This window comes from Gopherus flavomarginatus, chromosome 2, assembly GCF_025201925.1.
Source record: "Gopherus flavomarginatus isolate rGopFla2 chromosome 2, rGopFla2.mat.asm, whole genome shotgun sequence".
In the NCBI taxonomy this organism is placed as follows: domain Eukaryota; kingdom Metazoa; phylum Chordata; order Testudines; family Testudinidae; genus Gopherus; species Gopherus flavomarginatus.
This window is the reverse complement of record NC_066618.1, coordinates 224658772-224685557: the sequence shown is the minus strand read 5'-3', so window position 1 is coordinate 224685557 and position 26786 is coordinate 224658772. Positions and strand designations below refer to the sequence as shown.

The following is a 26786-nucleotide window of genomic DNA, read 5'->3' as shown; positions in this document are numbered from 1 at the left end:
AGCCATGTCAATCCCAGGATAGTAGAGAGACAAGGTGGGTGAGGTAATATTTTTTACTGGTGAGAGAGACATGCTTTTGAGCTACACAGAGCTCTTCTTCAGGTCTGGGAAATGTACTGAGAGCAACACAGCTAAATACTAGATTCAATAGATAGTTCAGCATAAGTAGTTAGCACGTATTCTAAGGGGCCATTCAAGGTGAAGTAGCCCACTAAAACCCCTGCAGTCATAAGGACAAAAAAAAAGGGGAGGGGTCTAGTGGGTTACAGATTGTTGAAATAAAACCTAAGTCCAGTGTCTTTATTAACACCATGCTTTTTAGTGTCTAGCAAAGTTATGCTCTTAGGTGCGTCCTTTGAAAGTGTTGTGCAGATTTCCTTTGAGGATGTGGACTGATAGGTCAGATATAAAGTGATCGCTTTGTTCAATCTACGGGGTCAATTGTGTAACTGATTCATGGTATAAAGGGAGTTTGCGCCAAACTCTCTCTCCCTACCTTTTCCCCACATATAAGCTTATACTCTAATATACCTAGGTAATTGCCAAGAGTCCCTGAATACTCACTGCACAACCGCTTGTGTTAAAGATATTCACAGTGCTGAGGTTCTCACCATTTTATCTATAGCTGTCATTTCATAAGTATAAATGTGTTTGCAAAGTCATCTTTTATTGTTTTTGCTGGTAACAAATTCCTTTTGCATCCCTCTAGGCAGTAGCTTACTAGGTTTGAAACCCTGGTGATGAACTCCCCTTGTTGTCCTTTCCCTCTCATGTTGGTAGTTGTTTTTCTTGTATTTCATATCAGCCAATAGGAGGTTCTGGTTCCGTGCAATACCCAAATGCCAGAAACACTGAGTACATCCACTTTACAGTACTGACCTGAACTGTGATCTCCAATGACAGCACAGTTTGCTGCCAGAACACTTCCTCTACAGTAAGTTTCATTACAGTAACAAATATAAAAGTGGAATAGGATGGGCCAAAGTTGACATCAAAGACTAACTCACATCAAGTCACAATCACCAGCTGACGTATTTTAGGAACTCTAGAAAGGAGAGTGGTGTCAGAGCTCAAATGTGTGTCAGGACAAGTGTCAAGGAGAAATCTCATACATAGCTAGCACGGTGAATGCTGCTATCTTGCCAGATAATACAGGAAGTAAGGATGCATCCTATGTTCCCTTGCTTCCCAGTGCAGTGTTGTACCAAAGATTAATATTTGGTCTTTTGTGTCTAGTTAGTTTAGTCACTTTCCCACAATGTTGGAGAGTTTTGGCACAGCCAGGGGCGAGAAATTAAAAAAACAAAATAAAATTAAAAAAAACATGAAACATGGCAAGGGACACGGGGCAGATAAAAGTTGTCAAATATTAATTGACTAGTTTAAGTTAACTGTGTCCCTTTAATGCAACTGAAAATTCTAATAATGAAACTGTATTAAAAAAAAACTATTATAGCTATTATGTAATTTACACGAACAAGGTTTCTGCAGCAGATTTACCACTTGTCATTTACTTTATTTTAAAAGTTTACCTTCTCTGCTCTAGTTTACAAAGCAAAAAATTGGATGTTGGAAACAGTACAGCAACAACCACACTACGACTGTCTCTCATGGTTAGTCTGTCTCTGTCCAGCCACAACCACATCAGACCTATCATCTCTCATGGTTAATCTGCCTCCAACTACCCCCTACTATATTTCCTTCTACATCTTATTTTTTGACATTATTACCAGGGACTCCACTTTTTTTTTTTTAAATGAAATTATAATCAGCAGTATACTAATAGAGAGGTTATTGGATTTTGTAGATGCAGCAATGCTGGAACAGAATAAGAAAGGGTTTTAACGATTATTAAAATCAATTCTGAATTTCTATGTAAATCTTATATTTGTTTTTCTGACATACTGATCTGGTCATTGACTTCTTTAATATTCTGAGGCTAGATCACAGAAAGTATTTGCAAGCGTGGTTGTGCTGATTACACATGAACGGTCACTACTTTTGATCCAATCAGTATGTAGAAATTCTATACCCATTTTAAAATTAAGTGGCATAGCAACTAACTTTTTATACACAGCAGTATTGCCTACTTCTGTTGTTGTATACAGCTGGCAGAAAGACACGAAGTTGATTTGTTTTAAGTATTTATATTTAGAAGAAAATAACTAGTTCTCCATACAGTGAAGTTACAATTGATGGTTTCTATAGTCATGAATCAGGCTAACGTGCCAAAGTATTACTGCTTCTGGCCCATGGGAGGCTTGTGAATAATATTTTCCTTCCCTCCAAGAGAGAAGATTCCATTGTGATTAAGATCTAAAAGCTGAACACCACTAAGTCTTCATAACTCGGGTGTGGAAGTGTGCGCTGAGTTGCTCTGCCAGCAAGCCCTTTACACTGACGGCTTTTTCTTGGTTTCCTGCATAGAGATTACTACACAGCATGCCTCAAATGTAAATGACAAGACTACACCCACAATGCTAACTAGGATGACTACAACTGTAGTAGGGGAGGGAACTGGCATTTATGGCAGAAAAAAGGCATGGAAGAAGAAACTGCTGATTGTAAAAGTGTCAAATGATTAAATTTTAATTCAAATGTTTCAGTATATGCAATGTTAAGGCTGACATTTGCTGCTGACACATTTCTTTAAAACCAGAACTACAGTTAAAATAGTAGTAAATGGTAGTTCTTAGTAATGTTTTCAAAGCTGCATACATTCATTTTCTTCATAACTCAAGTTTTCTTTGTCTTCAGCACAGTGCTTCCAGGTCCCCTCTTGCCCTTTGTCTTCTCCTGAGAAACAATTTGCACTCTTTCTGCTTAACTCCTGGAGGCTGGAGCCTTTTGATCTTTAATATGGCCCAGAATCTTGTGTCCTGGGATTTGTGGCATTTCAAAGGGACAATGAATACATCACTCACTTTCACTAACACAACTGGACATGAGCTGCTGCTGTTTAATACAATTCACATACAGCTTAGCTGCATTAGAGAGTGAAACATTATCACCATGATATCCAAGCACTGAATGGGAGCCTTGGTGCAATTATTATTATTTATATTATTATTAAATAGTCAATACAAATCCAGAGTTCACAATGGAAACATTGAGAGACCGATTGCTAAAGGAGCAAGAACAGTGGAGAAATGGTTGAAAATGAGAACCATCTCCAGGAAGGAACTTACAAAGTTGCTCATTAGTTTCCTAATGAAATGGCACCTTGCAACTTTACTGTTCAAAACTTTATGCAGCTCTCAGTTTGCTTCTCTAAATAATTCCAGTTGGAAGTGGAAATCGGTCATCTGACTCCTGCACAATTATACAATAGTATTTTTTATCAGGTTTGCACATGTGGAGACGATAGTTTTATTGATAAAAAACAACCTAGTTATTTTTATACAAAATGTCCTTGATATAAGCCAAACATGTCCTGTTATTTTTCATCCCCTGCAGCAGAAGCCAGGTCAACTCCTCTCCCTACTGAGACACTCCTTACCTCACGATGCGTATTAACAGGTTCTGCCCACCTCCTAATGACCCAATATTCTTATAATACTAGCTCACCTCCACGCATGGAACCCCTGCCAGTACTTGACTATCCCAATGGTTCTGGCCTCCCAATACTGTTCCATCTCTCTTTTCACGTTTCCAGCCTTAGAGGATTACAGGAGTTAAACAGGGCCTGGGACTCTGCTGCCCAGAGTTCTGATATGACAACCAGAAATTCCTCCTCCTGACAACACTACTGACAGACTCTCACAAAATCCTTGGAAGTGGGATTTCCTGAAACTGAAAATGACATATGGTTGTAATGATTATGTTTATAATAAAGGCAAAGGATATTTCAAAGACAAAGCAGGCCCAAAAAGATAATGGAATACAGGAATAAGTATAAATTTGAGTGTCACGTGTTAGTTATGCAAATAATATTGATTTTATTAATGAGACTGTGTACCTGAAGAAAATTCTTTTTAATGGACCTAGATATTTTTGATGATTGGGTCAGATAGCTGGTGATGGTTTGGAGATCTTGGGGCTTGATGGATAGTTTTAAAAAGAGGTAAGTTTGGGTAGTGACACAAAGAAGAGTTGATGAAGTCAGTTGTTAATGAAAACAAGACAGTTTTGCAACTCTTTTCATATATTAACTCCTTAGCACCAAGTTAAAAATTAGTCACTCCAGTGCAAACCTACTGAAGAAGTAGGCTTCCACAGATGTTACTCGGGGTATGCTTTTGCCTGCAGAATCTCTATTACTAATGATGATTAGAGCCCTGCATGGATACAAAATTTGGATCCCCATCTGATCCACAAATATGGTCTGCGGATATATCTGCATCCACAGATGTGGAGGTCCACAGATATAAAACTGATATCCGCATAATTGCAGGGCTCTAATGGTGATGTACAATATGCAAGAAACCTGCTTTACTTTCTAAGGTGCAGGATTGGCAGAGAAAACATCTTTTAAGTTTCATCCTGAGGACATCGCAGCACCCCCCAGTGTCTGTTTACAGCGTCACTTCTCAGACTAAAACAGCACTGCAGGGGAATGCAAAAAAGTTATTAACTGATGTCAAAACTATGGCAAAAGAAACTCGATCCTGAACTGGTAACTAAACAAATAAAGAAAGAACTGATTTGATTTGTTCTAAAATTTAGTTTAGGGGCAACATTTTTTAATGTGTTTAAGAGACTTCAGAGCCTAAGTCCCACTGATTTGCAGTGAGAGATAGGTTTCTAAGTCCTCTTGTGAATCTAGCCCTTAAGAACCTAACAGCCACTTTAGACTCCTAATTCTCAGAAGTAGATCCCACTGAAATCCATAACATCTCCACTCGTCTGCCTCAATTAAATCAATTTGATTTAAATCAAATCCACCCTGCTCCCCTAGGAGTTGGACGACCTTTGATCCAGTCCCTCTGCTTCAATGAGTTTTAAAAATTATTTATCCACAGTGGGACAGCCTCAACAGGAGAGATTGAGGGATGCACATATCAGAATAGCCCATAGCCCACTTGTTGGGGCACTTACCTGTGAAGCATTAGATCCCAGTTCAAATCCCTTCGCCATCTCAGACAGAGGGGACCTGGACTAAGGGTTCCCACACACCAGATGAATACCCTAAACCCTGAACTGAAAATTATGAGGGAATTCTTCTCCCTCTTTGCTTCTTGCTAAAGAGAGGTAGGTGTTAAACTCCAAGAGAGGGTTTGCAGCTGAGAATTCCAAGCAGAGGGAGGCACTTAAGCACAGATCACCGGAGAGAGAGACATGGCTTAGGACACACCCTTCAGCGTGGCCTCCCTCAGGCTAGCTTAAGCGAGAAGCCACCCAGCGTGCTGGCTTTTTGAGAGTCCTAGTCTGAGGCCTTGGCTACACTCACACTTTACAGCGCTGCAACTGGGGTGTGAAAAAACACCCCCCTGGGCGCTGCAAGATACAGCGCTGTAAAGCGTCAGTGTAATCAGGGCAGCAGCGCTGGGAGCGCGGCTCCCAGCGCTGCACGCTACACCCGTAAGGGATGTGGTTTACATGCAGCGCTGAGAGAGCTCTCTCCCAGCACTGCCGCTCTGACTACACTCACACTTCAAAGCGCTGCTGGGGCAGCGCTTTGAAATTCCAGATGTAGCCATACCCCAAGACATCCTTCCCTCCCCATTTATTGTAAAGGGAGCAAGGTACCTAACTCGAGCTTTGTGAATCCCAAAGATTTTTTTGGAACCTAAAAGTTAGTGTCACCACATCTAAGTGTCTTTGTCTGAAAATGGGAATTAGGCACTTCAGAAAACTTTGCCTTAAGGTCCAGATTTTTTAGAGGTATTTAGGTGTTGCTGTGCCTAACTCATTTAAGATCCTAAATCTATTTAACGGATTTAAGCACTCAGGAGCCTTAAAACCCGTTGACAGTTGATAGGATTTAGGCTCCTATGTGCCTTAATCCATTCTGAAAAGAGACTGAGGCTTCTAAATCAGTTAGGTATTACAACACTGAGCATAGCAATGCCTACATGGCTTTAAAAACCTGTGCCTAAGTATCTCTACATATTCTACTAATAAATTGGATACTTAAGAGGTTTTTTTCTTTAAAGATTTTTCAGCTAATCCTTAAATTAAAAAAACACATGAAATTAGATGCAAACTCCTGCAAATTATATTAACAATGAAGTTGTGACAATCTGACCATGTAAATACAAAATTTAAGATTGACAATCCTCATGCTTTATTGGGAGAAGAAAATGGGCACTGAACACACAAAGTAATACATTAAAGATGAAAGCCCAGCATTAATTCTCTATATATTAGTCATTAAACACTTCAAGTCATAAGAATTATGGGTGTTAACATTGATGGGAAGGGACACACCTTGTCTGTTAACTGATGGGTCAAAAAGAAGCATCTTGCAATGAGCATGTTGGTGAGAACAGAAAAAACTGCAGAGTACAGCAATGACTGTTACACAGTACATAGCACTTGAGGCTTAAGTTTCATATTTTTAGACTTCCTAGAATTGCTTCCCTGAACATGATTTTTATGTTCCTATTTTCAATGGCTACACGGCACGTTAGGCATTAACTTTCCATCTTTAGATAAGATTTAGTTACTAAGAATTTTGAGAACAAGCAAATGGTTTTTGTTTAGTTTTGTTTTGAAGAGGCTTAATGGAATATTTCATCTATTCCCATGCACCTTCATGCCGCTCTTATGATGCTTTTAAAAATATCTTTGGCACTAGTAGCATGGAAAAGTCATGCTAAATGTATCCATGTGTTTAGGAATTTATTATACTACATGCAGTCCCCATGGAGTAATATAAGTTATTAAATGCACATCAAAAGCACTTAAGTGACTTAGGAGCACAAGTCCCATTGCAAATTAATGAAACTTGTGCTTCTAAATCACATAGGTGCTTCTGAAAATCGAACTCTGTATGTCTAAGAGTTTGTGTGATGCAATCCAGGTATTCACTGAACACTTGAATGAAATAATGCATTCTGGATTGTAAGACCTCAAAATCTTCTTTCCTTGAATAATGTGTGTTAGCCTCAGGCAGTCAGTTAAAAAAAATCCTGCTGTTAGGCTTGTCAACTTTCTAATCCCACAAAATCAAACACCCTTGCCCTGCCTCCTGCCCTGAAGCCTGCCCGTGTCCCATCCCCACTCACTCCATCCCTCCATTCTCTGTCACTTGCTCTCCCCCAACCTCACTCATTCATTTTCACTGGGCTGAGGCAGGGGTGGGAGGGGGCTCAGGGTTGGGGATGCAAGCTCTGGGAAGGAGTTTGGATGTAGGAGAGGGCTCAGGACTGGGACGGGGTGTGGGAGGAGGTGAGGGGTGCAGGCTGTGGAAGGAAGTTTGGGTGCAGGAAGGGGCTCATGGCTGGGGGTGCGGGCTCTGGGAGGGAGTTTAGATGTGATAGGGGGCTCAGGGCTGGGGCAGGGGTTGGGACGAGAGAGAAGGTGTAAGGAGCGGGCTCCAGGTGGCGTGTACCTCAGGGGGTTCCCCAGAAGAGTGACATGTCCCTTGGTTCCTACGCGTAGGGGCGACCAGGCAGCTCTAAACGATGTGCACTGCCTCTGCCTGCAGGTGCCACCCCCGCAGCTCCCAATGGCCACGGTTCCTGATCAATGGGAGCTGCAGAGCCAGCACTCAGGGCGGGGGCAGTGCGCGGAGCCCCCCCCTCAGCTGGCCCTTCACCTAGGAGCCAAGGGACATGTCGCCACTTCTGGGGAGCGGCATGGAGCCTGCCAGCCCCGCCCCAGCCAAAAACTGGACACCTGGCAACACTACCTGCTGTGCTTATTAAGTACTTCAGTATCAGTAATACTTATTCTGAATTCATTACATTAAATTTGTTTTTCTAAATCATCTCCTGTCTAAAAACTCATTTTAAGCATTTTGCTCTGGACATAATATGTTCCATGATAATTTTAAGCTAAAATTAATAAATAAAGGACAAGTAATGAATGTGGATAAAAGTCAATTTACCTTTAAGAGTGACAGTTTGAGAAGAAATACAAGTAATTTTAACAGAAATATGCAAGGTGGTTGTTTTCTTTTAAAAATATTATTCCTTGTAAGTTTTTGCTGAATTACTATTAATGCCCATGAAAGAAAATAACTGGTGTCCGTTTAGAGTTTACGAGTAGCTGCTTGGCAAGCTTCCTCATGAAGCTCTGCACATGGTCTTAAAAACTGATTGTCAACATCCACTGCACTCTAATGCTAAACATCATATGGAAGACATTAAGGAGTCACTTACACTGAGAGTCTACTGTGTAGCAGGACCTCAATACAGCATGGTAGTGCCTTAAAACATGGTTCAGTTACACAGCGCAGACAGGATCAACCTATGTTTTAATCATGTTTTCAAGTCACATTACAGCCTTGATTTTGCAGTGTGATTAGAGAACAATGCTGAAATATGTTTCAGTTCTGCCTGCACTGCCAACCAAATGTTTGGGGAGAACTGGTCTAAAAGGGTCCCACAGCACAGGCTTTCATAGCGTGTACATAGGAATCTTATTTATTTGGCTTAAAACAAACACATTAATCAATATGTAACCAAATATTTATGTATCCTTTTCCATCAATTAAAAGCAAAACAAGCACATTTCCCTCTTGTATATAACAAGACAGCAAAACACACTTCTTCCCACTTGTAGAATCCTTGAATAAACTTCACCCCAGCCACCCTCAGCCTTGCTCGTAAGGAGGGTCCTACCAAATTCTCGGTCCATTTCGGTCAATTTCATGGTCATAGGATTTTAAACATCATAAATGTCATGATTTCAGCTATTTAAATGTGAAATTTCATGGTGTTGTAATTGTAGGCGTACTGACCCAAAAAGGGGTTGCATGTGTGTGTGTGGCGGGGCGAGAGGGGGGGCGAGGTTTCCAAGGTTATTGTAGGGGTGGTTTTGGTACTGCTACCCTTACTTCTGCTCTGCTGCTGGCGTCAGCTCTGCCTTCAGAGCTGGGTAGCTGGAGAGCGGTGGCTGCTGGCCAAGAGCCCAGCACTGAAGGCAGAGCTGCTGCCAGCAGCAGCAGTGCAGAAGTAAGGATGGCATGGTATAGTACTGGCACCCTTACTTGTGCGCTGCTGTCTGCAGAGCTGGGCCCTCAATCAGCAGCCACCTCTCTCTGGCCACCCAGCTCTGAAGACAGTGCAGAAGTAAGGGTGGTAATACTGTGACCCCCCCTAAAATAACCTGGCAACCCCCCCTGCAACTCTCTTTTGGGTCAGGACCCCCAATTTGAGAAATGCTGGTCTCCCCCATGAAATCTGTATAGTATAGGCTAAAAGCACACAAAAGACCAGATTTCACTGGGGGTGGGAGGGGAACCACACCAGATTTAACGGTTCGTGACACGTTTTTCATGACCATGAATTTGGTAGGGCCCTACTCAAACATGGTCTTTAAAGCATGCTCTGAAGGTAAACAAATTTGTGTGCATCAGACCAAAGGAAGTATTAGGGGAGTAGATTCTAAAGTTGCTTTCCCCACAGAAGAGCCTGGCTGACACTTCCCTTTATGTTAACACTGAAGGATCTTTAGCTTAAGCACTTCCACTGATTTTCCATTGTGGCAAAATAACCTCCAGGGGAAATCCTGTCTCAAGCAGTGTGGGTCCAGACACAAGGAGAATAACATTCAGCAGCACCCTGTGGACTGCATGAGAAATATGAAGCTGAGTATTATGCTGAAAACACTTCGTAATAGTTGGATGGATTGTCTGTGGCAAGAGATTTTCTTTGAACAGAGGACCAACATGTACTTCCTTTAAAACAACTGCATCCTGCCCTACTCAAAGGAGATGGAGACAATCTTCACTAGCAAAGGATCCAGTACTTCCCCACTGGACTCCACAAGTCAAGAGAGACAAAAGATCCAAAGCACAGAATACAGCATGAAATTCTCCCAACACATCCAAAACCTCCAGCTGTAATGACCTAATTTTTGTCCTATTCAGATGTTACTCTGCATCCATGGACAAAGCAAACAGTTTGAGTACCAACAATTTTACCTGTAATGTGACCAGAAATGTCCTCAGAGTGGAAGAGACTTGTATAAACAGTAACGCAAAGAAAAAGTAGATTAACCAAGCTATTCATCACTTGAAATAAGTTTCCTGATCAAGACTTTGCAGATACCAGGGTGAAGACAAACGGCATGGTACAAAAATTCCAAAAGTCAAACTGTGTGTTTGTTTTACAATGTGGACTGGCATTCATTAAAGACAAGGAAGAGAATTATCTATTTTATACACACACGTATACAAACATATATAAAACTCATTTATATACATGTCCTTTCTATTTTTATATAACCTTGCATGACTCGTTTAGAATAAACATTCCAACACCACAGCAGTACATTCACAAGCGACCCTATAACAAAAAACTCAGTCAACTGTGCATACACCATGGAGGAAAAACAATTTTAGTCAAGACAGGTTAGTTATACATCTTATTTAAAACCTATTTTTACTCATTACAAAAATAACTTGACCCTTGGGAAAAGTATGACAATGGAGTTTGCCTTCTGTCTGAACTAACTTAACTTAGAAATAAGGCTGCTATGTCTAAGGATACCAATTCATTAAAGCCTGTCAAGTTGTTTTTTTGGTTTGGTATACAGGAATGACAGTCTACAATGTTCTAGATCCTTAGGAGAACATTATGACAGTAGATTGACATGCTATACTGACACATGTACTTGAAGATATACATTTTCATATTCAACTCAACAATCAAATGCAAAACCAATTCAACCTTTTTGGCTAGAGAACAAGAATGACAAAATACTGCCCCCGCCTCCAAAGTTAAGATAATTCCAAGGCTTTTATATATTTGGAAAGTGTTCCTTGTCTATGTTGTCAAAACTAAATTATCAGGGCTGCAGGCTAAATTTAGATTCTCCAGGGCTGAATTCATCCATAACCCAGTCCTTTTGGCACATCACTACTACAGCAGGCATTCTGAAAGCACAGGGGACACTATGCTGCACTCGACCTACTTAGCAAGGACAAAAACACATCCAAGACTCAAGATGAATACAAATACTATAACTGTAAAAGCAGCCTCTTCCTTTGCTACTTCTCATCCTAGCTCTATTAATCTAAGCAGCTACTGGGAAACAAGCTGGTCTCTCTATAGTACATACACTATTAATACCACTCCTTAACTACTTATCAGCAATGAAAAATGAAGACAGACTCCAGTGGCCTCAGCTGTTCTTCCTTCCATTAAAAATTGTCACCTGAAGCTTTTCACTGCAATATTTATTTAGAACTCAAAAACTTACCTAAAGGCACAGTGTCATTCTGTTGTTTTTCCTTTATACTCAAAATGTTTAAAACTGTTTCTGAAGTATATGCTTTACTCCAGTGTATGCAGAACCTGAGTGCCATTATTTCAGCTGGCATCAGTGGGAGCCAAGGATGTTCATCATTCTACAAAACGAGGCCTTAGTGTTTTCCACTCAAACAGTAGATGATTTTTCCGTTGTTTTTAAATTTGACCCCAGCTTTTTCTGGCATTTGAATTGCTTCTTGTTGCCAAAAATGAGCACAAATTGAAAATGCATAAGACTGCATGACAAATCTTAATGCTTTTATTTTATTTTAAAGAAAGCAAAATGCCCGTACAGTTTTATATTAGGCGATAAAATCCAGTTATCTTAGTCGCTTTGTAGCTCACTATAATACTGTGAAATGCTTCCAAGTGTTACAAAGTTTCCCAAATCCTCCTTCCCTTTGAAGTCTTCCAGAAATGCTCATATTTTATGGAAACTAACGCTAAGCTGCATGAAGGTTGCAAATGCATTAAGGAATGATGGCCAAAAGAATGTTAGAATGAATGAATTAGATCAGCTGTTCTCAAACTGTGGTCCGTGCAGCCCTTGCTGGTGGTCCAGAGACAGCTCACTGGTTACAGGGTGCTAGCTTGCCTCCTTCCTTTCATCTGCTAAACTGCATTAAAAGACAACTTAAAAAATACTAGTGCTTCCTTAATATTACTTTGCCATGTAAACAATCACTGTAGCTGCCACAGGGGTTTTCTTTAATAACACAGACGGAGGACGGGGGAGGGAGACGGGTCTGTGCAATCACAAATGGCCAGGGAAGTGGTCCATCAGACTGCTGTAGTCCACATTATGAGAATTGTTTGTGAGAACCTGAATTGGTGTCAATATTTCAGACACTGAGATCTTTTTGGACTGCAGAAACTTGGAACTCTCTCACACCAAAAAATGCAAGATTGAATCCTTGATTGGATTCTTACATGAGCATTTAGGCAGTAGAATAAGAACGCCTCTGGAAAAAAATATAAAGCTAAAATCTCAAACTGAATTGGTAAATAAATGTAAAGCAATTTGGTCTATCAATATTTGAATATAAAAATAACATGGAGAATGGAAAAAATATACAAAGACAGAATCTGAAAGTTAATACAATCCTAGATTTCATTTAATACTAAGTACAGAAAAGGTGGGGATGAGAACTCTGATAAAGTAGCCTTGTTTCAGTTCCTCCTCTGTGGTACACCCTAAAATCCTTCCTTGAAGACACAGAAAGAGTTCCTATGAGAACTTCACATGGGTAATAAAAGAGGATAATGAATTCATGACATTTTTCCTGACAACTATGGACAATCCAGATTTAGAGATTTAAGATCTCTAACTTTCACTGCTTTCTCCACATTTAAATTTTCTTCCATTCTAAATTATCAACTAGTTTTCCTTTTTGGTTATGGAATTATATCATGGAAGTATTTAAATCTGCAAACATTCAAGATGATGGGGTGTTAGCTCTGAAGCTTAACTGCAGACATTTCAGAAGCATCTGAATGGTCATACAGGAACAAATCAATAGCTCATCCTGTCCATTACATCTCCTGTCTTAAACAGTGATAAATGCTGGAAGTTTTCGGATCAGGTGTCTATCCTCATGTACCTTATTGTGTCAAATTATATGTTTAGATGCCAATACTTTAAAACAATTTGCCAAAAACAATATTCAGACAAATGTATGAAACTTAATTAAAACACCAGCTAGATGTAGTGTTTTTGCTTCAACTAGACACAAAAAAACCAACCCAAGAATATCTCGGTTCAGCAAAAATAACATGCTATGACGCAATATTTTTAACTACTCATCTTATGTTTGCAACTATATTAGTTACATTGACCTGTACTGTAGCAACACAACTTTCACAAGTCCTGTAGTGAAATTTGCTTATGTATGGAAAGTGGACAGATTTCTGCAAGGTTGTTCCTTCATATCAGTTTTTAATCATTTGACTACTCTGTGGAGCTTATATTCAGATAATTTAGAATCACAGAAATGTAGGGCTGTAATCTCAAGAGGTCATCTTGTCTTACCCCCGCCCCCCAGCCCTGAGGCAGAACCATGTATATCTAGACCACCCTTGTTAGGCATTTATATAACTTGTTCTTAAAAACTTTCAGTGACGAAGCTTAACTATCCTTATAGTTAGAAAGTTTCCTTAATATCTACCCTAAATCTCCCTTGCTGCAAATCAAGCCAATTACTTCTTGTCCTACCTTCAGTATACACAAAGAGCAACTGATCACCATCCTCTTTGTAGCAGCCCTTAACATATCTGTAGACTTATCAGGTCGTCCTCAGTCTTCTATTCTGAGGACTAAACAAGTTTAGTTTTTTAAGGCTTTCCTCATAGGTCATATTTTCTAACCTTTTATTTTTGTCACCCCCCCCCCTCTGGATTCTCTCCAGTTTGTCCACAACTTTCTTAAAGCGTGGTCCCAGAACTGGACATAGTACTCCAGCTAAGGCCTCACCACTGCCAAAAAAAGAGTGGGACAGTTACCTCCCATGTCTTACACACAACCCTCCTATCAATACACTCCAGAACTATATTAGCTTTTTTCTTAACTGCATCACACTGTTGATTAATTCAATTTGTGATCCACTGTAACATCAAGATTCTTTTCAAAGGTACCACTGCATACCCAGTTATTCCCCATTTTGTAGTTGGGGGGTTGATTTTTTTTCCTTAAGTGTAGTTCTTCACACTTGTTTTCACTGTATTTTATCTTGTTGATTGCTGGACTAATACCATCCTACCAAGTGCTTGCAATGTCACTCAGCTTGGTGTCACTGGCAAATTTTATAAACTATACTCTCCACTCCATCATCCAAGTCATTAAGGAAAATATTGACTAGTTCATGACCCAAGATAGACCTCTGCAGGACCCCATTAGATAACATCTTCCCGGTTTGAGAGTGAACCCTTGATAATTATTCTTTAAGTATGATCTTTCACTCAATTATGCAGCATCTTATAGTAATTTTATCTACATCACATTTCCTTACTTTGCTTATGACAATGTCACGTGGGACTCTGTCAAAGCCTTACTAAAATCAAGCTATATCAAGCCTAGACCTTCTCCTCCCTGCCCCAGTCCATTGGGCCAGTAACCCTGTCAGAGGTTCTTGATAAATCCATACTGGCTATTACTTATAATCCTATTATTCTCTAGGTACTTACAAAATAATTGTTCAATAATTTGTTCCAGTACCCAGTAAGCTAGCATTTTGGAGGACACGATTTACCATATCTTTCATGAAAATCTGACTGAAATGGACATCTACAAATATCAAATATCTAAGATGGATCATCATTCTTACAATAAAATTTCACCTTGGTCAATGGATCTACTTTTGATGAAATGGTTACATGGATTCAGTTGTCCTGCACCCTCAAAGCACTGTCTTAGCAGATATGAAGTCACAGCATGCCAGGTAAAGAGTTTGGAGCAATGATCTTAGTAGATCTCCTTCACAGAAACACTTTTCATTTTGAAAAACTACAAACAGAAGCCATGATGCAATCTGACACCGCTCACTGCCCATAACTTCCACTTTCCTAGCTGCCATCTAGTTACAGAACCTGCTGTTTTACAGACAGCTTGCAACCTCCACTTTCATTAAATCATGGAGTTCCTCAAAACATCTTCTCTATTCCTAGATCTCATTGACTGCATTGCCTACAGCAAGGGCCTGTCATATATGCAGAGGAAATAAGCAGATGTGCCTGACACACTTTAGGAACACCTTGCAGCAGTTAAATGACGATTTCTTCAAACTCACTATGTCTCACTTCATTTCACATCACCACTTATCTGTGATTTTTTTGTGTGCTCTCCAACAAGGATTTCAGGACACTTACCACTAGTGAATAACTCTTAGAGTATTTTATTCATCTGGGTACTCACCATTCCATTAGTGTATAATGTTGCTTTCAGTAAGATTGCCACTTTTCAGATAATATAATTCCCAGTTTTGTACCTATGTACTTTCTTCAGTAACTGTACTATACTTTTAATATAGAAATTCTCTATTGCATTCCTTTCCTTTGCTGCTTAAAATCTAGTAATAAATATGATTTATCTGCAGCTTTATCTAGACTCTTCGTGTTCTGCATTCATTTTGCTTCCTCAAACAACCTTATCCTTCCGTAACTTATTTTTAACTCAGCTACATAAAACACATGGTTGGATATACTCTTCAGACTCTCTTCCCTCAAAAGAGCTATCCTCTGACACAGATGGCATTAGAGATATACATTTTCATCAAATCAGATTTTTAGATTCAACAGTTTTTTTTATGAATATACAGTATGTTAAAATAATATCTTACCTGAACAAAGTTGTTCGACTTTTGTGTAGTTTAAAGCTACTATGTCATTAACCCATGCAATGATGTCATGTCTGCTCATAGTCTCTTGGGTTATAGAGGTAGAATACACATTGACCGCCATTCCCCAACTAGAAAATAAAAGTTAAATAAATAAGTCTGCTTGACATTTGAATGAATTTATTTGATAAACAAACATTTTAAAAAGAGCAAGTTTCATGTAATTTCAATCAGTGCTAGAAAAGGAAACAAAATTCCACAGTCTATAAGAAAGAGCCTGCATTAAACATACCTTTTCTCTGTTCTGGAGAAAGGGGGCTAACTCCACATAAATTTTATAACCCACTTTGGCAAGGGGTTATTTCCCAAAGGTCTCCTCCTATGCCAACTACAGCAGAAAGGCAAAGGGCAAACTTTAAGGAAGAGAATATCATACAGAAGTTTGTGGCATTCAGTTAGCATGGTGGCAATTCTTTTTAGTGTACATCTATTAGGAGCAAAGCTGAAGTGTAATTCAGATAAAGCATGGTCTAAAGGAGTTTGAACGGGACTAGGATCTGAGACTCTGAGGTTCTAGTTCTGTTTGTCACTTACTGCTGTGTGATTCTGCAGTCATTTAATATCTCTGTAGCAGTTTCTGCAGCTAGAAGTTTCCTTATCTAGGTGCTGTGATTAGTTAATATACATAAAGCACTTTGAAGATGTATGATGTTCTACAAGTGCTGCACATTAATAAATATATTAAACTACAAAGATCATAATAGTTATGAACATGACATCGGCTCAGGACAATTATTGTAAAATAAAACAGTCTGAATACTCTGGAATGTAATGGAAAACAAAAAATTGTAAAAAACATGCAAAGAAAGAAAAGCTATAAGCTTAAGTGTGGTTTTGTTTATGAAGGTGACTAAAATTAACACCTTTTTACTCAGTATGATATATATTCCTCAAGCATATTTGGAGCTCAATCTGGTTGCTTTACTGACAAAAATAAGCTTTTCCTACTTTGACTCTGGTTAATTCTACAGACCCAATACAGTTAGCTACAGGGGACTGAGCCAAATTATTTTCTGATTCATGCATCAAATTTCTTTTAATTAAGTGCAATATGTTTCCATCGCTGCTTTCGTGCTGAAAAACATATCAACTCAATATAAAGTTTGCCTCCAAATTCTATGCTTTCTATTTGATATACTGCTGACATGCCTACACTATAGTCACTCAAAGTATTTGCTGAAAGAGGGTGTGGTTTGGAGAAATATGGGAGGAGTCACAGCCAAGCCTAAATACAATGTATGGTATGTTATCTTGCAAAAATCAAAATGATCTGTCACAGAAAACTGATAGTAAATTAAAAAAATCTCTAAGCAGCAGTAACCTGCCATCAGCAAAAATCCATGTAATAGTGTAGACAAATATATATATTTCCATGGATATCCAAACTGAGAAGCTGTCTGTAAATGGGGTGCACAGGCTTCCTCACAGACTACAAGAGGACTGGAAAAGCTTGGTATATATGCATACACTCTGGAACTTTACTACAGATTTTCCCATATTTGTAATTGTGCAGTGCTCCACATCTTTCCTAAAAGATTATTCATGGTTTAAGACATGTTCAAATGAGTGAATGTATTGTAATGAGCCCAGGAGTCTATCCAACATAGTAACATCTAGTGGGAACCCAGAGATCAGTGGACTGATGTTGGCTTGATTTGCCTAAAATGCTACCAAAGTAGCCACAGCAATAATGAGTTGAGCCATGAACTACAACTGTCTAGGGAAGAGTGGGACCAGGCCAGAGTTGCCCAGGAAATAGAAGATGGACTAGACTGGAGCTAATGCATAATCTTTAACAGTTCCTGGGGATAGTGAGAGATGGTCAGGGCAATTTAAATAGATATCTTTGAGGAGATTGTACTAATGGGAATGCTGTTTGGGAAAGATAACAGAGATTCTGGGTTGGAGGGACCCTGACTTAAGTGACAAGTCACAAGGATCTTGTAAATTGGGAAGTACTTATATTTGAAGTCTAATATTCAATATACTTTAAGATGTTTACTGAGTAAAATGGTTTGTCCTGTTAATCCCAATGAGTGGTTCTAGGAATTCTTGTTCAAAGTAAGGCTTGTAAGTTATCCCTTACCAAGAGAGAATGAATCAGCTCAAGATGACATGGGTAAAATTTGTAAAATTCCAGTTTATTTTCCATTTTTAAAGTCCATTTCAATCATTTGTGCATTTCTGAAAGAGCTGGCTATATTAATTGCTACACTACTGGAAACCTGAAGCATTTTCAGAACCGGAAGTTGTACTTAACATGGTTTGCGGGGGACCTACTGTTTAGGCCACAGTGATTCCTTATAGAAAATGCTCAAATTGCTAGTTTAACGGCAAGTCCTGAAATTCAGCCTTGGATCTGATAGTCAAGCTGGGTTCTCTCTCTAATAGTAAAAGTTCTATTTGCCAAATTATGCTCTCAATGAAACCTGTGTAGTCCCATTATTGTGTTGACTGCACTGGTGCTGAGGGCTGTTCACTTGCTAAACATTAAAGCAGGAACAATTTTTCAACATCTGGACTGAGTTGAGGAGCATTGACAAGGATTTAGCAACAAGGAGTGCCTGTTTACTTTTAAAGCGGGGAGGGATAGCTCAGTGGTTTGAGCATTGGCCTGCTAAACCCAGGGTTGTGAGTTCAATCCTTGAGGGGGCCATTTGGGGAACTGGGGCAAAAAATCTGAGGATTGGTCCCCTCCTGAGGGCCCTTCCAACCCTGATGTTCTATGAGTCTATTATGGCCTGTTAGAAACTTAGCTCCCAAGGCCAGAACTGATGAGAGGTTGGGTAGGCATAAATCTGTGTCTGTTACTGAAATTTGAACTTAATTTTTGCCAACCCTGAGACATGTGGGATTCCTTTTCTCCTTTTTGAACTTAAGAAACATCAATAGAAGATTTTCATCGCTGTGGTTTTAGTATTAAAGAATACAGTTGGCCTGTTGACTCTAAAAACAAATAGCCAAAGAAATCTTCAGTGATAATTTAATACGTTAAGCTACTCTTTTTTAAAAATATGATTAGTTTTTCCAATTAACAGCAGTTTGGGGAGAGCAAATTTAGCCCATGAGAAATACAATTAGACAAATATAGATATGTCAAGAAGGAAGAAAGTAATAAACCCATCTTAGCACTCTTCCAAAAGCTAATACGGCAGAAAACCCACAACGCTCATCTTCGGTGACAGTGGTAACATGAGCTACATGCTATACTACACAGAAAGCACAACTCCACATAAGGAAAATGTGCAAGGAAATGAACAACCTGAAATTTAAAAGGATGCCCTGGTGTAGCTCTGTAATATTCTTATTTGCATAATCTTGGTACAATAGTAAGAAAATATTTTATTACAATCAGGGGTCAAACACAATTTTTTTTTATTGTTAATGCTAAAGAGATGACAATTTTATATTTACAAATCTAGATGCATATTTTTGGCCATATCATGCTAGTTTTTAAATATGACCCATTTTAAAATAGAAATTTCCCATGAAGTCAATGGGGGAGAGGGACTACCACTCAATCAAACACAAGGATAAAGCCTTTTATTTGCAATGGATTATAGTGCATTCCTGAATCTTCCTTATTATCTTCTTTTGAAATAGTTTACAATGTGCCACTAAATTCTTTGTACACCACCCTGGAGTTTATTCCAGTGGAGGAGATTTTTTGTTTTTTAAATAAACAAAGGAAAAGCTTAGTTGTAAGACCACATTTAAAGTAAGTGTGTTGTTCTAAATTGGTGCTCATTTCCTGTATGGATGCTCACACAGACTATCTTCTTATAAATCAACAACTATGCAGGAAAAAACAATCCACTATATGTAGCACGGGCCAAATTTTCTGAAGAGCACAGTATCCAACATGCTAAGCTCTTTAGAGAGTCTGAACCAAATTTAAAATATATTCAGCAAAGTGCAACATAATGGCTAAGCAGGAAGAAAGCTGTGTTCACAACTACTGACCAAGCAACTAAGAACTTGCAGATTTTATTACGTTTGTTACCCTGACTCACCAACCCTTCCCACGCCCACTTGTTTGCATTTTCAACCTGTTATGTTTGTCTTTTTGACTGTATGCTCTTTGGGACAGGGACTGTCATTCATTATGTGTTGGGACCCAGCTCAGTGGGACCCAATCTAACTGTAGCCTTTAGGCAAAACCCCGATATCAGTGTTCAGCAACAACTAGAGACAGGAGTTAGATCTGGAACTCCATCTTGGGCCTTCTATACCCCATACTTCATAAAAGTTCAGAGCAGAAATTTGCAGCTCACAGACCTCTAACAGTGAAGAGTTAGCAAATGTTGTAGATAGGAAAAAAAAAGTCACTTTTCAATTATGAAAACCTTAAATTGAAATCCATGGAATTGAAAATTAATATTTATCAGTTTTCACATTATATACATTCAAGCCCTGTTTCAGCAAGACACTTATGCATATGAGTAACTAAGCACTTGAGAGTCTCATTGACTTCTTCAGGTATGTCTACGCAGGGTTGGAAAAAGGCAGGATGGGGTCCTGAGCCCAGGCTCCAGCCCAAACCCAAATGTCTACACTGCAATTTTTAGCCCTACAACCCAATCCCAAGTCAGCTGACCCACGCCAGCTACAGTTGTGTCACAAATCTTTTATTCCAGAGTAGACATACCAGGATTAATCAGGTGCTTAAAGTTATGCATATGCTTACAATAATCTGATGGATCAGGGTCTTACTGGTTTAGCGTATCCCTTGATAATACATACTCTGATCCAAAACAATGCTAGATGTGTGTGTGTGGCACAACATACATTACAAGGTATGACAAAAGTGCTCCAGAAATGCTTATAGATAATTATGACTGATAAGAGAAATCATCCAGTTATATTTGGGGAGAACTTTTTGAATGTGAAACATTTACTTAGCAACATTTTTATAATAAGCAAACAATTGCTGGCAGCAGAAGTTATTTCTGCCAAAAGCAGTAGTAGAAGCCAGATAAATGATTAAACAAGTGAGGAGTACTTCCAAATTAGTTTACCCATTTTACGCAATTTATGAAAATCATTTTTCGAAAAACAGAGGATTTTCATAGATGCTAGAAGAAAGAGATATATGTGGATTAACTGGATAAAAAATTGTTAAAATGGGAAAACCTTGTTCTGATAATGCCAAGGGAAATCTCTCCAGAAGTTCTCCCCTGACAGTACTCAAGATGCACATTTTGAATAAAAGGAAAGTTCTCACAACAAAGCTGTTGAAGCAAAAGATATGAATAGGCCAAGATATAGATGAGCGAGGCTGCCAGGTCTGTGTGAGAAGTCCATTTAAAATGAATAGCTTCTGCTGAAGAATAAAAACCCCAAAGCAGCACAAAAAAGGGGAAGCTTATGATTCACACTGGCCATTTTTCTATGGGAGAAAAATTATTGATGTCATCCCGAATTGGGGTGGGGGTGGGGGAAGAGGTTGTTTTAAGGTTAGATCTTTGTTGCTGTCTTAACACAGATTATGTACAGATACAATATTCAGTTTTGATCATTAGAGAGGCCAATTACTCCTCTGGGGCTCACTGTATTGAACACACTTTCTGAACACAATTTGTGAAAAAAGCTGCAGCACATCCTGGCAACATATGATGCACACCCTCCAATTTTCAAGCTACAACATATTCCTGTACCAAAAGCAACTGTAACAAAACAAAACACAAACCAAACCCCCAAATCCAGAATTTTCTCATAGGTCACAGAACCAGTAACTGAAATGAATTATGTTGCAGGTATTACAAATTATCTAGTCTAGTCAATCACCCATAAAGCTGCAAAGATGAAAAACACCCTTCTTTCTTGGTATATTTCTCTTCGTATCCTAGCCAATACATCAAACCTTTAAAAATGGTGATAGTCAATCTCTGTGCATTGTACTCTCAAGTGTTACCAAACAGATTTGAAATAACATGTTAATTTTTGTATCAAAGCTATGATGTTCTGACCCTGAAAAAAATTAAGGTGTTTGGGATTTCAGTGATTGTGTTGAGACCATATTTAATTAAGTACAGTAACTCCTCACTTTATGTTGTAGTTATGTTCCTGAAAAAATGCAACTTTAAGTGAAACAATGTTAAACGAATCCAATTGTCCCATAAAATGCAATGTAAATGCGGGGGGTTAGGTTCCAAGGAAATTTTTGGGGGGCAGACAGAAGACATTATATACTGTACTGTACTGTGGTTGGGACTGCCCCTGGCTTACCCCACACAGGCACAGCCCGCTGCAGGCAAGGATGCTAGCTTTGCAGCAGCAGCTTCCCTGGAGAACAGGCTCGGATTTTGCCAGGAATGCTCCAGGCCCACCTCTTCCTGTTCCCGCTCCACTCCAGGCCCACCTCTTTCCACTCCCACTCCACCTCCTCTCCGGAGCACCCCATATCCCTTCCTCCCTGGCCCTGCACCCTAAGCACTGCCAAACAGATATTTGGTGGTGCTTAGGACTTTCTGGGAGGGAGTGGGAGGAGTGGAGATGTAGCACTTCCCCACTTCTGCCCCTCCCTCCCAGAAAGTCCTGGAGCGCTGCCAAACAGCTGTTAGGATTTTCTGGGAGGGAGGGGATGGATCAGAGACAGCGCTTCCCAGCTCCTGCCCCTCCCTCCCAGAAAGTCCTAAGAGCTGCCAAACAGCTGTTTAGTGGTGCTTAGGATTTTCTGGGAGGGAGAGGGAGGAGTGGAGATGCAGGGCTTCCCTGCTCCTCCCCCTCCCTCCCAGCACTTCGTGCTTAGGACTTTCTGGAAGGGAGGGGCAGGAGCAAGGAAGCCCTGGGAGGGGGAAGTGCTGGGAGGGAGGGGGAGGAGGCGGAGAAGCAGAACTTGTGCAATGCTCCCTTGTAAAGTCGCTGCTCTTCCACAGAATCTTACAAGCAGGCAGCCAAACGATGTTATAAAGAAGCACTGCACAACTTTAAACGAGCATGTTCCCTAATTGAGCAGGGATGTAACATTGAAACAATGTTAAGTGGGACAATGTTAAAAGGGGAGTTACTGTACTGTACTACACAAAGTGTAGCATTATACACCAGCAAACTGTTTGCTAGATAGAAAAATGCCATACCACTTTATTCAGACAAGTTTTCCAGGTCCCAAAACCCAAAAGCACACCCGAAAATGTTCAGACAATACACACCACTGGGGCTTTGGAGCCAAAATCTTTAGAGTAACCTAGTAAATAGTACCCCATTATATTATTTTGCTATTGCTTGTAAGATATTTTTTTACTTTAAGTTTATTCACTGAGCCAATTGTGAAAATACAGTTAATTTGTAATAATGCAAAGAATTAAGTTACAAATTCCATTGAAGCGATGATGTTCTTAAAAACACTTTAGGGCACCTCAAAGAATACAAGCCATGTCCAACGGCTTAACTGAATTTTATATATTTTGCGTTTCCAGTCTCACCTCTGCCACAGATAACTGACAAAATTTTTCATTCTTTGGCTACTTTCTCTATATCTTTTCCTGCCATTTTTTATCACTACAGTATTTTACTGCAATTCAGTAAACTGTACAGACAAATCTGTATCAGATCCAGCTTATGCATAACTACAAACTGTGCTGTTTCTTAGTGTTCATATCTTTACATATGCACTGCTTGTAGTTAAACAGTTAACAGACAACGGTATAACAAGATCCAATGGTTAGAAGTTGAAGCTAGACAAATTCAGACTGGAAATAAAGTGTACATTTTTAACACTGGTATTCACCACTGGAACAAATTACCAAGGTTTGTGCTGGATTCTCCATCACTGGCAATTTTTAAATCAAAGTTGGATTTTTTTTTAAAGGTCTAGTTCACAAGTAGATATTTTGGGGGAGTTCTATGGCCTATGTCATCCAGGAGGTCAGACTAAATGATTACAGTCGTCCTTTCTGGCCTTGGAATCTATGAATACGTTGTCATGTCTCTGGAACTAACATGGACTGAACATGTCTGCATTTGATCTGCGTAGATAGCTTTGCACATCAACCTTCACGAATGTAGTTTCAGCTAAGTTTGGCTTGTGTAACGGTACCGGAAGACAGCTATCAGCAGTTTGCCCTGAATGGATGTGGGTCCCAATCTTTAGAGACAAGCATCAACTTTACGATAATTGATCCCCACTCCCATAGTGTCCATACTCTGATTAGTTGTGTGATATAACCTGCAATGGAGCTCGTGCTCACAAACATGATTGGGCTTTGGAGAACCCAAGCATCTTTTTGTACTAGAGCTCACACATTTTATGAGGAGAGCAGCAGAGTGAACCAAGGAGACTCATCATTAAGACAGGAACAGAAAAGTCTAAGGAGATGTATATGTTTTTATATATCTGAGCAGCTTGGAACCAATAATTCACAATATACAATAAAAAACAGGGTCTTACAATGGTGGCTGGATCAATACCCAGTTGGATTTCTGAACTGGCCTTAAGGGAGGAATTTAAGCTTTAAGTGTCAATGAGGTAACACTTTCAAAACTGGCCAGACTTTATTTAAAATATTACTGCTGAGGCCTTCTTCAGCTCCAAAAAGTTACGCTTGAATTGCTCCTTCGATGTTGTCCTCCAGGAGGACGAGATTAAATCTATAAAATTTTCAATGAGCTAGGCATTGGCAATGGTTCTTGATTCCCCTCGTTCCAGGGCTTTTCACATTATACATCTGTACATTACTCATTCTCTATATTAAATTTAAGTTGTAAAATTTTAAAAATCTACATAATATTTAGATAAGGACACTGAGGATGAGTTCTGATCATCTGTCACTGCAATGCTTTGAAAGAGATTTATTAATCTGTGGTTGATCCCCAATGAAATAAGCTTGAACCCACCAAGAGAGACTTTGGATTTGAGATTGTCTTGGTAAAGTGGTTCAACTGCTATTTAAATTAAAGAGTTGCTAGGCACACTTATGAAGACAATACAACTGTATACGTGGAGCAATTTACAAAAGGCAAAAGGTATCATGATATAAATACACTGCCACTTTATTAGACTCCTGGGTTAGATGCAGCAGACAGCAGATCAACCCATGAGTAGATTATCTGTGGTTCTAAGCAGAGGATGATTAGCAGTTGCACATCATGCTTTTCACCAGTATGGGACTCAGTTTTTGATGGAGGCTCATGAATTCAGCCTATTTATTTTTTTACCTAAATGTTTTAAGAGATTGTAATGAGTTTAGGCCTTAACATATTTTATATTAAATTCTAATTTTAAACATGTTTATTTTTAGAAAGAAGAATTTATTATAATTTAAATAATCAAAAACAATCCCATTTTAAAATCCAAGGATTTAAATTAAAAAAACACCACCACCACTGTTTTTAAATTTCAGTTTTTATCCATCCTGGTCCTAACATTAAAATTGATTCATTGTGCAGCCGCAACAAAGTAGGCTAATAGAATATTGGCCTGTATAAAGAAGAATTTATTTATTACATAAATCAAATGATATTGAGCAAACAATTTTTATAATGGGCAGTTTATTCCACAAGGGAGTGTACAGTCCAGTTTTGGCCACTCTATTTGAAGATAATTTGGAAGTTGTACAGTCTGTGCATTTGAAATGAAGAATACGGTTAGAACCAGTAATATCTCTACAACAGAAATGAATTTTTAAGTTGATATAGATATTACTAGTATGTTCTCTAACCAGAATCAGCTTTCCAAGTGCACCCACTGCAGGTGGAGAGAGTATAGCATAGAGCAGTGGTCCCCAACCTTTTCATCGGCGGGCGCCAGACGAAGGACCGTGGCGGCGGCGACGCTTCTCGATGACGCTGCTTGCCGCTGACAAGCGGTGTCATCCAGAGGCATCGCCGCCGAATTTCGGTGGGTGCTTGACCGCTGGCCAGGAAGCGGGTGCATTTAGATGCGCCCGCGGGCACCACATTGGGGAACCCTGGCATAGGGCAACAAAAATGCGAGGAGAGTGATGCAACTGTTTAGTCTTGCAAGGAAACAACTAAAGGTGAGATGACTGAAATATTAAAGCCAGATAACACTTTTTATCAATATTGAGCTATTTGAGGTTGCACAGACCAAAAGTAGGAGTTATCAGAGCTAGATTAAGGCCTTCGCTCAGTCATATTATGTCAGAATCCAGGGTTTCATTTAATCATATATATATTTCTAGTTCTTATTTATATATATTTCTTGGGAGGGAAAGCTTGAAAACACAAACCTAACAGAAGACACATGGTGTGGGCTCTGTGCTGCCATCTCATTATAGCTCTGCTGAGATGGTGTTGGCAGGGAGGGAAACTGAGGACTCTGTGGAATCCCCCATTTTCAGGTGTCTGTGGTGTTGGAAGCCTGCCAAGCAGACGGTTGTTCTGCGAGTAGCCCCTGCCACCAGCTCCCCAAGTGTCAGGGCCATAGTGCAGAGGTAAAACATTTAGGTGGGGGCTCTGGATTGCTTTAATTTGGCTTTGAGTGGCATGACTATAATTTGAGAGAGATTATTCATGTAAGTAAAATCCAGAGGTACACCTCTACCCCGCTATAACATGACCTGATATAACACAGCTGCTGTGGGGAGCCCCAGACCCTTTAAATCACAGCTGGAGCCCTGCCACTGCTACCCCAGGGCTGCAGCAGCAGGGCTTGCCAGCGATTTAAAGGGCCTAGGGCTCCAGCTGCTGTGGGGAGCCCTGGGACCTTTATATCAACGCTGAGCCCTGCCGCCGCTACCCCAGGGCTGTGGCAGCGGGGCTCGTGCAGTGCTTTAAAGGGTCTGGGACTCTGGCTGCTAGGGGAGCCCGGAGCTCTTTAAATCACTGCTGGAGCCCTGCTGCCCCTACCCTGGGGCTGTGACAGCAGGCTCCACTGGAGATTTAAAGGGCCTGAGGCTCCCCACAGCAGCTGGAGCCTGGAGCTCTTTAAATCACTGCTGGAGCTCTGCTGCCCCTACCCCAATATAATGGGGTTTCAGCTATAACGCGGAAGGAAGTTTTGGCTCCCCACGACCACTTTATAGCAGGGTACAGGTGTATATTAGAGAATGATGGATAGTTGGAATTAAATAGC

General features: G+C 39.8%; 1 protein-coding gene across 5 annotated transcripts in view; it reads right to left on the bottom strand.

Moving 5' to 3' along the window:
- MAPRE2 (microtubule associated protein RP/EB family member 2) overlaps window positions 1-26786 on the bottom strand; it is a 158264-nt gene that overhangs the window by 48273 nt on the left and 83205 nt on the right. For all 5 annotated transcript variants that reach the window (XM_050942049.1, XM_050942050.1, XM_050942045.1 and 2 more), the window contains one exon: window positions 15695-15822. In XM_050942049.1, the coding sequence (XP_050798006.1) occupies window positions 15695-15815 (121 nt within the window). In that variant the 5' untranslated portion in view covers window positions 15816-15822. The remainder of the gene's footprint in view (window positions 1-15694; window positions 15823-26786) is intronic.